The sequence below is a fragment of the Rattus rattus genome, chromosome 3, assembly GCF_011064425.1.
Source record: "Rattus rattus isolate New Zealand chromosome 3, Rrattus_CSIRO_v1, whole genome shotgun sequence".
In the NCBI taxonomy this organism is placed as follows: Eukaryota; Metazoa; Chordata; class Mammalia; order Rodentia; family Muridae; genus Rattus; species Rattus rattus.
In genome coordinates, this window is record NC_046156.1 from 31,426,619 (window position 1) to 31,439,403 (window position 12,785).

The 12,785-nt window shown below is 43.1% G+C and overlaps 1 protein-coding gene across 1 annotated transcript in view; it reads left to right on the forward strand.

Annotated features, from left to right (window-relative positions):
• Positions 1 to 9,283: 9,283 nt before the first annotated feature.
• The window catches only part of Fam241a (family with sequence similarity 241 member A), a 32,480-nt gene continuing 28,978 nt past the window's right edge, over positions 9,284 to 12,785 (forward strand). Inside the window, exon 1 of the mRNA XM_032897348.1 lies at positions 9,284 to 9,565. Within this exon, the coding sequence (XP_032753239.1) occupies positions 9,422 to 9,565 (144 nt within the window). The 5' untranslated portion in view covers positions 9,284 to 9,421. The remainder of the gene's footprint in view (positions 9,566 to 12,785) is intronic.

The following is a 12,785-nucleotide window of genomic DNA, read 5'->3' on the forward strand; positions in this document are numbered from 1 at the left end:
CACATGCCATTTACAGTCTGCTTTCTTGCCCAGTTAGAATACAACTTCCATAAATCCCTTTTCTTTTCTTTTTCTGGAGCTGAGGACCGAACCCAGGGCCTTGCGCTTGCTAGGCAAGCACTCTACCACTGAGCTAAATCCCCAACCCCATAAATCCCTTTTCAGTGTCTCAAGTTCCTTTATAACTCAACCGAAGTCCAACCCCATTTTATATAACTTAAGATTTCCCTTTTACACTATTAAAAAAAAAAAACCCAAATTTTCCTTCATGCTTTTGGTTCCACTGCTATAATACTAATGCTGACTGATGTGGTTTGGGTATAAACTTAGATGTGAATAATGCTCTAAGCATTGCAAATAAGAAGATAGAAGCCTAGTGGGTCAAAAATTCACACAGCCAAGACTTAAAATTTCTAGCCCCTTATACTATACTACCTCCACTCTCCTAGATCCTTCGACAGTGTTCCCTGGAAAAGGCAGCACTCTTCTTAGAAGTCTACGTTTTTTTTCATGTGTACACTTAGAGCAGCAGACTTACTCAGGAAGCTCACACCCAGGAAAGCAAGCACATAAAAACATTAACTAGACCATGTGGTTTAGCGCTACGGTTATTCAGTTACTCTTACAACTCTCCTGAAGGCAGAGTTGGTTTGTTTTAATATAGGAGTAAAAGAGCATGAGGCCTACTATTGGCTGGACAAAAATGACAGCCTTAAAATTATAAGTGTCTTCTAATTATAATAGGACAAATTATATATGCACTGAGATATTTTAAAGGCTTTTTTTTTTTTTTGCAGTGGAGGAGGATGGAAAAACGCAACTTTAGATGGCTTAATTACTAGCGACAAAGGAAGAAGGATCATGAGGAAATTGCTTCTATCCTCTGACTTTTTAAGAACTAAGCTCTCTAATGAGAACAATTTAATTCTAATTATAATAAGCGTGGTGAACAGTAGCCAAAACAGGCCTGGATCTAGAAGCACAGAAAGTACAAAAGTCAAGAAAGTATGAGAGCAAGAAGATGCTTTTTGAAACATTTATTGCTCGTTTCTTTCTGATGATGAAAGCCAGAAGCAGACATTCTAAATGAGCTATCCAAACTTCCCCACAGGCCAATCATCAAAGAGCTATTCTTTCTCCTATACCCCAGAGTTTCTCATTCTGACTCTTTCAATACTTGACGAAAAGCCAATCAACCCAACTTGGCTCATGAGGGATCCTGGGAGGAGGTGACACTATGCCGACAGATTTGCCAGCTAACGTCACTGATAGGAAGTACACAGCGATAGCTCTAACTTATAGAGCAGCTAGCTTGGCTTACAAAGCACACTGGTCAGCTGTCAGTTTCGTTGGGTTGACTCCAGTCTTGGATGCTATATAATGGTTCTCCTGCCGTCCTATTGCTCATCAGTCACCTGCACAAGAAATCGTCCTTCTGGTTACACAAACCAAAGGCCCAGAGTTGAATTTCACTGGTCCTAACTGGCCTGGGTTGGGTTATGTGCCAATTTTCAACCCAGCCACAGCACAGCCACTGAAGATGAGGAACAGTGAAATATATTTGAATATTTAGTCGATATCATATTCTTCCCTGCTGGGCCCAGGAGTTAGTTCCCTGACACTAAAATCATAGATCAAGTATTGGCAAATAAAATTTTAACAGTTGGAACATTCTTAATAAAGCATGTGCATCCTGCTGCTTCCTGGTCGTGATAAATATGTTTTGCCCTAAAAGAAAGCAAAATAAGAGGTAGATAGCGATGGCAAAATACCAGTATCTACCTTTGAGCAGCAACTGGGAGACTAGAGATTAAGAGAAAATAAAAGCTATGTAAATTAAAATGATTATGTTGTGTATAATTAATTAATGCTGGCAATTAATATGGTGGCAATTATTCCTTAGCCAGCTTTTCCCCAAATAACAGCACAGAGATGTTTTAATATTTCGAAGCCTTAGGCCTTAGCTGGGCAGACTCTGAACCAGCTCATCTAGGTTAACCTGACCACCTAGCCCCATCCAGCCACACGACTAGCTACACCTTTCAGGGCCACAGTTCTGTCTGTCTTCTCTCGTGTCTCCTGGAGAAAAAGCTTTCTCTTTCTTTTCTTCCTCCTTCCCCTCCCCCTCCACCTCTGCCTCCATGGCCTCCTCCTCCTTCTTCTTCCAAGAGTTCCTATCTTCCTCCCAGGAAGTCCCATCTTCCACTTCCTGCCTAGCTAATTGGCCATTAGATTTTTTATTAGAGCTAATCAGAGAATGCCTTAGGTAGGGAAGGAAGGACGGAGACACAATTTCACGCAGCGTACCGTGACAAAACTACTTTTGAAAGAACCCCCCAAAGGGGCAGCAAGATGGTTCCAGCAAGCCTGATAGCCCAAGTTCAATCCTTGGAACCTATATTAAGGAAAAAAAAACCTCCACAAATTTCACTTAGACTCGCACACACGTGCATGCAGAATGCATGCTCTCACATACACACATGCACGCATGCACACACGTGCACGTGTGCTAAAAAATTAATAACTAAGTGTTTTTAAAATTTCAAACTACTGGGGTTGGGGATTTAGCTCAGTGGTAGAGCGCTTGCCTAGCAAGCGCAAGGCCCTGGGTTCGGCCCCCAGCTCCGAAAAAAAAAAAAAAAAAAAAGAAAAAAGAAATTTCAAACTACTGTCTTGAGGGGAGAAAAAAAGTTTCGTTTGATCTCTTGTACATCAGGAATTAACTTGGCTCAGTGGGCAGAGGAGATGCGGACACAGATCAGAGTCAGAAGGTAGGCGCTGCTGGCAAGTGTCTGAGCAAGCCGTGAAGCATGTCCTCACACCTGAAGGCCTGCGTTTATCCCCGAGAACCCACGTGGTGGAAGGAGAGAAGCAACTCCCACAAACTGTTCTCTGACCCCTGCGACTGGATTTAGGAACCCGCCCCCATAAACAAGCAAATAAATAAATGTAAATTAAAGTTTTAAAGTCAATGGGTGGAAACAACCTGCTAGCAGTTATCCAGTAATTAAGCAGAGGGCGTGAGGTAATAGTGGGTTCGCCATAGCAGGCCGCTGTCCTACCTTGCTATCTATTGCTGTGATAAGACACAGACCAAAATCAACATAGAGGAAGAAAGAGTTTATTTCGCCTTACAATTCCTAGATCACAACCCATCACGGAGGGAATTCAGGGCAGGAGTTTAAGGTACGAACCTGGAGGCAGGAAATGAAGCAGAGTCCATGGAGGAACACCGCTTACTGTCTTGCTCTCTATGGCTTCCTCAACTGACATTCTTTTTTTTTTTTTAAAGATTTATTTATTTTTTGTATACAATTACACACACAGATCCCATTACAGATGGTTGTGAGCCACCATGTGGTTGCTGGGACTTGAACTCAGGACCTCTGGAAGAGCAGTCAGTGCTCTTAACCACTGAGCCATCTCTCCAGCCCCTCAACTGACATTCTTATACAGATCAGGACCACCTGTCCAGGGATGGCACTGCCCACAGTGGGCGTGGCCTGCCCACATCAATCCCTAAGTAAAAAAAATGCCCCAGAAAAATACACACAGATCAATGTGATGATGCCAGTTTTTCAAGTAAGGTTCCCTCTTCCCAGTCAATCTAGTTTATGTTAGGATGACAAAAAAAAAATCTAACCAGCACAGAAGTCTTCAAGTAGAGTAAGGGTGACCACCTGTTAGGAGTGTCACAGAAGGACTCCAACATTGTGTGTGGAGATGTGTTCAAAGCTGCCTCTTGAATTCCTTTCCAGCTCTGATTCTAAATTATTGAACTAGCATGAATAAAAGATCCAAGCCCACTCATGAACTAAATTATTCAACAAACGGCCATAGAGCTTTCAGCAGCGACATTGAGTCTACTTGACTTTGGTGACAGCAATTCTGCTTTACAAGGAAAGCAGATAAGGATCTTTGACAACGCTCAACTCAAAACATTAAAATTAATTTTATAAGAAAGCACCATCCATAGTCACATTCTCTGAAGGGAAAAAAAAACAAAGCACACTTTAAGCTTCTGTTTGGAACTTGATCTATTTGTCACATCTGAAATTTTTAATATCTAAACTGAGCAGAGCTGAAAGTCCTATACTGCTGTTTTCTGCCTCAATCCTGGGGTGCAAGACACCAGAGTCGCTCTGCTACTCTCAGTCCAAAGTGACTTCTCTTGTTATTTGCTTTGGGTTCCCTTTGTTGGCTTTGAAAATGTTCTCGGGGTTGGGGATTTAGCTCAGTGGTAGAGCGCTTGCCTAGCAAGCGCAAGGCCCTGGGTTCGGTCCCCAGCTCTGAAAATAAATAAATAAATAAATAAATAAATAAATAAATAAGTAAAAGAAAATGTTCTCAATATCTATGGTAGCTGAGATGGGCCTCAAACTCACTGTCTAGGCTCAGCTGGCCTTGAACTCTCCACCTTCCTGCCTTACGCTATACTTTAAAATGTTCACCATAAAATTTCATCTTAGACTACATGTAGTTCTACTTGGACATCTTTAAACAAACAACATTTAAAATATTATCCAACTTTTATTTTTAACAAACAATACTTACATGTAACTCAAGAGGCAATGATATATCACAGATGTGGTAACATAATATTATATCAAGTTAATCGACATATCCAGAGCCTCAAAGGCTTACTGCTTTTTAGAACTAGAACATTTTCAATGTCTGCATTCAGCAACTTTGAAGTACATAACGGAGTGTTATTGACTATGGGACTATGGTCACCACAGGGCACAAGTGGAAAGTTTATTCTCCCTATCTAATGGCAACTTTGTTCCCTTTGAATAGCTTCCCCTTTGTCCAGGGCACACCCTTTTGAATTGGTTCCTATCCGGCCTTAGCGATACAGATACCTTTATAGCTGAGTGTGTACCCTCCTAGAATGCTCTTAGTTTGTGGAGCTATCTCCCTAAAGCATTATCTATGTTTTAAGGACACAGACAGATGCTGAGTGGTAGTTTGTAATTGGTTCCTTTCCTTTTTCCTTTTCCTTCTCTCTTTTTTCTCTCTCTTCCTCCCCCTTTTCTCCCTCTCCCTCCTGCCCCCTTCATGAGTTTGATAGCTTTCTCATGCTTGCCCCTCCTCCACCCCACCCCACCCCCCATGACAACATTTCTACTTCAAGGAAACAAATCCACAGGCTGCTGAGCAAACACACCAGAGGAAAGAAAGAGAAGAGAGGGTGTGAATGAATTCCAAGAGCAGGACAAATTGTCTTCTGCAGCAAATGACTGACTGGGACGGTGAATCTGCAACCGTGTGCTGCTCTTCTGATTTGCTTGCTGTTGCTATGGTAGACTGTATGACTAAGGGCAACTTGTGGAGGAAAGGGTTTATTTGACCTTTGAGGGAAATCCAGGCAGGAGTTCGATGCAGGAACTAAAGCAGAGACCTGTGGATTGCCACTTTTTGGTTTTCTTATGCTGGCTTGCAGCCATTTTCTTACACAGCCCAGACCCACCTGCCCAGAGATGACCCCCACCACACACAGTGGACTGGATCCTCCGTCAAGCAGAAATTGAGAAATGCCTCATAGAGTTGCCACGCACACAGACCAATCGGATGCAAGGAATTCAATGGTAATTTTCTCTTCTCAAGAATGTGTAGGTTATGTCAAGTTGACAACAGCTGGAAAGATGGGCGAATGAATCTGGTGGAGGAGCATTAAGAGAAAGGTATAAAGGGGTGACAGTGTGATATAAAGTCATTGTTAGAGCAACTGCACAGGCCATGCTGTGCTACCCAGGACACTCTGTAGACAAGTGCACTGTACCACTTAATTCCTGGGGAAACAGGCAAGTATACTAGAAAAAAAAATTGCAGTTTGACATGTTGTAGTTGCCTAGGTAATAACAATCTTAGATTTCCCACAGGCAAATGGCTGATAGCTTTCTTTAGATGTTACTCATATGGCTCAGAGAGTAAAAATAGCCCACTCTTCCCATAAAATGCACTTGAAAGTGTATGATCTTGGATTTAATCTGAATAATGTCTTTAATGTCTTGTGTAGATACTATTATTAGATTTGTAGCAATTCTACAAATTCTCTGGGTCTCTAGGAAAAACAAATTCTTGGGAACAAAAGCATATCATTTACAAAGCAAAACAAAACAAAAAACCCCAAAAACAAAGTAAACAAGTGTGAATCATAGAAAAAGACTACTGACATAGAACTCTGACCAGGCCTTGGTAAAAGTTTTAATTTTATTTTACTTTGCCCAAGAGAAGGATGTGAGAATGTGGTATTAAAAGTCGAAGTTTCCTGAGAGTAGGGCTATCTGTCTTAGCTCAATACCTCCTCGTCTTCGGTAATGATCTACTGAAACACTAAATGACAACACTTCTCAAAGAATTAAGGAGCCTCTGTCAGCCTCTGTAGCATATACCGGCAGTCTCAGGCCTCTGGAGGTAGATGCAGAAGAGACTTGAGTGCAGGCCAGCTGGTGTTTCTGAAGCAAGACCTTGCCTTGGAAAAGGAGGAGGAAGAGAAGGAATGACCATTAAGAGAAACCAGACAGCAAGTTCTAAAGGACTCGGGTGCTGAACGGGCTAAGCTCTGGATGCCGTTTGAGCTCTCACAGATGCAAGCAGCTTCCCTTCACTCTGCCTAGTGGACCAATGCGTAGCTGTTGGACTCTCTGCACGAATGCAAGCATTCTAAGGAGGGACACAAATGTCTTAAGTTCAAAGAACTGGCAGGAAAGGCTAATGTTCCCTGCTCCTAGAGTTGGTTTTTCTTAAAGATCGTTTATAGGGAACAATAGTCAAAAGGAAATTTCAAAACTGAAATGAAATGTTGCCATTAGACAAGAAGAATGAGAATGTATATAATCAGAAGCCAACCTCACCCTGTTTGAAAGAGGAACGGTCTAGTGAGAAAAGCTGGAGAACAAGAGAGAGTAATTGTCATATTCACACACACACACACACACACACACACACACACACACACACACACACACACACACACACAAACATATACAGATACAAGCACACACACAGACACATACACATAGACACACACAAACATATACAGATACAAGCACACACAGAGACACACAGACACATACACATAGACACATACACACAGACACACACATACAAACATATACAGATACAAGCACACACACACACACACACACACACACACACACACACACACACACACACACACACACCATTACTTTTGTCCTCTCAGCCTTCCCACAAGATGCTTTATAAACATAGAACATTTATTACTGTCATCTAAGATTTTAAAGACAGACATTAAGCCAGATTCTTTTTTTCTAATCTGTGATGTCCAAAAGCATATCTTTCTAGTCCCCAGGGAGAGCACATGTTTGGCAGAAACCATTAAAGAGGATTTGTGAGACTCTGGGTAAGATAGAAACTGGGTTACACCACAAACTGTAACAGATAGACCGGGTGTAAGAAACGATGTTTGCATGAAATACCGAGTACACAAGAGAGAGTGTGTGAGGTGTGAGCAAAGTATAGACAAGCTCCTGACAACCTCAAACAAAACCGCTGTTTAAAATAAGCCTGTGAATTCCTGCCAATTAAGTCTTTAGCTAGGCCTGAAGAAATTTTAGGTACCAGTCTTTTCTTTTTTAAAAAGGTTTATGTATTTATTTTACATAAATGAGTACTCTGATGTACACCTGCATAACCAGGAGAGGGCATCAGATGCCACCATCTGATTGTGAGTCACCCATCTGATTACTGGGATTTGAACTCAGGACCTCTGGAAGAACAGACAATGCTCTTAACTGCTGAGCCATCTCTCCAGCCCCTGAAGATATTTTAGGAGAGGATTTCCCAAATGACATACTCGTCTCTGGATCTATATGTTAAATATGAAATAACTTCCATTCAGAGTCTGATATACTGCCTACACCATAATCTTTTTCTCAATGCACAGATAAAAGGAAAGCACGAAAATTTGGTATTTTACTTTATGCGCCTCGGTTTACTCTTCTACGGATGGGCTAGCAAGAAAAAGAAAAACTGGATTTGTCTTTGTTATCAGTCACTGAGAGTTTTTTAAAGCCATTTCTAGAAATATACACTATGGCTGATAGACCACTAAATGACCCCAGGGCTCCAACAAGCAAGACACACTAGTAAGGAGAGAGAAGTAGGCACAGTCACTCTGAGATGCTTAGGGAGAAGAGGTAAAAGGAGAGAAGCAAGTGACAGAGATCCTGCATTCCCAGCTCAGCTCGAGCAACCAACAACACAGCCAGGCACCGATGAGTGACTGCTGCAACCTGCGTGGGGGTATACTGTGCGTTTCGGTTGTCTCTCACACTCCTAAAACTTCATAGACGTGCTCACACCTTCACGCGCACAGCTCTCTCTCACATGGAGTTTCTCATTCTCAGTTGTCCTCTTTATACCGATAGCCTCACACAGACTTTCAGCACCTATGATCTCCCATACTATCCTGTCACAATAGACTCTGGGATACACAGTCTTCCACAATCTGTTGTGTCCAGTTGAGAGTCTCTCACAGGGCACACAATTAGACGCAGGCTTTTATACTAGTCTGTCAGACACAGTCTCATGCATCTAATAGTCTCCTTCACATAATCTCCTGCATGCACTTGGTTACAGTCTGTTGCAATGTTTCTCACACACACTTTCTCACAACACATACCTCTCCTCTCTGTCTCTCTGTCTCTCTGTCTCTCTCTGTCTCTCTGCCTCTCTCTGTCTCTCTGTCTCTCTGTCTCTCTCTCTCACGCACACGCGCGCACACACACACACACCACAATATCTAAGTGTGTTGTGTACAGTTACAGACACACAATCACAAACAAGTTCTCACATACATAAATAACCTGTCAGATACAATCTCCCTCATGCACCTATGGTTGCTTTCACATATAATTTCCCTCAAGCAGTCTGTTACAATGTTCCTCACCTCTGACACACACTCTCTTCTCTCTCTTTTACACACACACACACGCACATCACAGGATACCTGTGTGTTGTGTACAGATAGTTACAGATACGCAATTTCACAGAAGATGCCATATACTTTAATAGCTGTCAGACACATACAACCTCCCTTAGGAACCTATAGTCTCATTCATAGTCTCGGGCACTTACTGCGATAAAGCTACACCTTCCATTGGTTCCGCCCCTCCCTGGCCCCGCCCCTCCCACCAGATCCCGCCTCCATTGGGCCGCGGTCCGCCTGGCCCCGCCCTGACCCGCCCCTCCTCGTAGACCCCGCCCCCGGGTCCGCCCCCGAGCTGGGGGTGGGGCGAGCGGCTGACAGGAGGGGCGGGCGGCTCCTGCACTTCTGGCGCCCAGGCCGGCGGGCGCACTTCTAGGGTTCCCGTCTGCGTCGGGAGTCCCGGTGTGGCCAGCGGCAGCCGTGCGGACGGCCAGAGTCGGCGGTGGGATGTGCTCGGCCAGGAAGCTGCTGCGGGGCGGCACCGGCGGCGGGGAGTGCGACGAGGACGGGGCGGCGCCGGCAGGGCGGGCTGAGGAGCGGGAGCCCGGGGCGAGCCCGCTGCGCGGGCGGCCGCAGGACGAGGGCGAGCAGGTGAGCACGGGCCACAGGGTGGCGGCTGGGCACGCGGCGAGCGGTTGACGGGCGGGGCCGGGCTCTGTGGAAATGCCCTCCGGAGCCTCACCTCAAAACACCCGGCAACTTATGCTACGTGGGCCCTGCTCTCGGATTCTGAGCGCTGCACGCGCCCAGAACGGTGTGGGCGGCCGGCCGGCACTGAGTGTCGGGAAGCATGGGTCGGTGTCTGGGTAACACCGGGACTCTCCCAGAGCAAGTTTCACAGCACCACTGAGCAGACCTGAACTTCATTTTAGAAGTGAAAAAAAAAGAAAAAGAAAAAGAAAATTGCTTTCTGTGGGCACCAAAGCGAAGGAAACTTCAGTAACAGAAACTGGGTTTAAAGTTCTCTGAATTTAATATCATCGAGAATACTAAGGGAAAATTATAGCATCAGATACCTGCAAGATTAGACTAGCAGTTGAATGTTAAAATTGAATTCTACGTGGGACGATTTTTTTTTTTTACAGGCAGTAATTTAGCTACTCAAAAATCCCCCAGATAAGCAGACCTTTAGAAATCACATAAGTAAACCTAGACTTCTGGAATAATCAGTTAGTAATAATACCCGTAACTTGTCCTCTAATATCACTAAGTACATTAATAAAACATCTCAACACATTACTTAAGAAACAAAAATAATGCTAATGTGGCCTTGGGGCTTGATCACCATGTGGACCGTAATTGTTCGTCTATGTGACAATATAGGAGCTAGTGACTGGAGCAAATAATTGGTAGCTAGTAGATCTTGCTAGTTCCTTTCCGGGTAGAGTTCTTAACTGTACCATGCATGACTCAATAGATAATGTCTTGATTTCCTCTTACTCTTTCTCAACTGGAAAACACAGCCATCAACTAAAACTCCCTTTCCAAAAGTAAGTGTATAAGTGGTTGTAATGGCATATGTGAAATCCTTCCTCTAAGCATCTTTGGACCTTACCAACATACAGTTGACAATGGACAAGCACCAGGAACTCTAGTCTTACTGACATTGTTAACAGAACTAAGAAAAGGGATGAAACAAAAATTAAATATACATCCTAGAGAGTAGATACCCTATCACATACCTGTTTCCTCCACTGTACTATGAAATCTCATTTTCCTGTACTCCTTAGACACGTTGTTTGTGTCATCGTATTTTTGCTACATAATTTACCTGTATACTCTTTAAGTTCTCACAATCCTGGAAAAAACACTACTGAGATCGTATTCATGTGGGAACTTCTTATCAGGAACCTGCCAATGAAATTTAAAAATCCATGCAATGCCACACAGATAGAGCTGTTTCCATACATACAGTATCTGAAAGAGAATTAGAGTTAACTATGAAACATTCTAAGCAGTCATTTTAATTTTTCATCACGGAGCTATTCTCTTGTTCATCGTTTTTGGGTTGGATTTAAGGATACCAGGAGTCCAAAATTAGAAATGCAACAATTCTGGAAAATTGCTTTCTAAGCTATTTAAAATGTATACAGAATTTCCCCATAAAAATCAATGATAGAAACCAGAATGGAAGCAAAACTAGTTAGGTTGATATGAGGCAGTGGCCATTCTCCTGCCGTCTTTCTGCTTAGTGTGTTGCTTAGTTGCTTTTCCAGAGCCTCAGCCTTCTAGACACTGGGAGGGAACTGAAGGCCACAGCCCTTTGAAATGCCTTCTTCTCTTGGGTGGGGCCAGTGTGGTATGTTCCAGTATCAGCTTTTTGTCAGTTCCTAATCTTACGTGTTCTATCCTGTTCTGTTTCTGTTTCCTTTCCTGATAAGAAGCAGACTGGGTTACATCCCAGCCTACACTCTCCTCATACATCTCTCCGCCACTGCCTTTATTCTGTGTGGAAGGCCCATTCCCTCAACCTGGAAGACTTGTATAAGCATCTCTATAAAGCTTCTCTTTGGCTTGTTGTTGCTAACACACCTGATCAGAACGCACCTTCGTTTTACTTCCTCCTTTGAAACACTGCTGTGGATACAGGCGGTGTATTAATAACTAATATATTTTCAGCACCATACTGTACAGTTTGTCCTTAGCTGAGACTCCAGTGGAGGAAAAGCTAAGTTAGCATTTCAGCCTGAATCTTTTTCCAGGCAGGAGGATTGACAAAAGCAGTCTTGTTGAAATCAAGAATCCTTAAAAAGGAAGCCTTGAGAAAAAGAAACTGTCCGATTAGAAGTACAAGGCGGGCCTCTAAGAGAGCTGAGCAAGAGAGGGAGTAATGTGTGCTGCTGTCCAGGGAGCTAGGGAGTCTAGACGTAGGTATTGATAATTTTGTTCAGGAGAGATAGTCCAAGTACTTGGTTGACAGTGACTGCCTGGTGGTTTTATGGAAGATAATGCCCTGCTGGATAGCTGGAAGGCTACACCTCTGGTTTATTCCATGTCTGTAATGTCAGTGGCATTTGCTTATACAACCTAGATTACAATTCACCATAACATGAGATGTGTTTACAGAAAGCATGGGGTAATCCCATGACCCCCAAACTGACTTTAGAATTATTAATATTAATTTAAGGTCTTTATAATTATGTAAATAGTATGTACTTCAGAAAATACAAGTGAAGAAAATGAATAGTTGTAAGGAATTATTCCTTGAAGTCAGCACTTGGGTTTACTGTATCTCTGTTTTGGCTTCAGTATCCATGCATATATCATGGATACGCTTCAGCAGCATTTTCTGTCTGACTTATCCTTACTCTTTTTTGAAGGGAAAGGAGGAGGAGTGGATCTGGGGAGCAGGGAGCAGGGTGGGAGGAACTGGGAAGAGAGGAGGGAGAGGAAGCTGCAGGATGTAATAGATGAGAGGAGAATAAATAAAAAAGAAAAAGAAAGTTAGTGTTATTTCCCCATATTAGAAAAATCCCATGAAAGAATGACTTTCAGAGCTTCCTAATAGTCCGTTCTCCTAACAGTGCACACACTTCAGTGGCTTCAAGCTTTCTTTCGTAAGTAATACCATATAAAAATGTGTGTAGTAATCATCACACTTCTGTGTGAAATAGATTCCTAGAAGTAGGAAAAGTAGAGCCAAGCTCCTGGAAGTGACTTGAAGCATCTCAAAGGGTGCATTCAACAAGTGTCCCACTTTTTGTTGTTTTGCTTTTTCAGACAGTCTCACTGTGCAGCTCTGGCTGGCATGGAACTCAGTATGTGAAACAGGCTATCCTGGAATTCACAGAGATCCCCCTGCTCCCTTTAA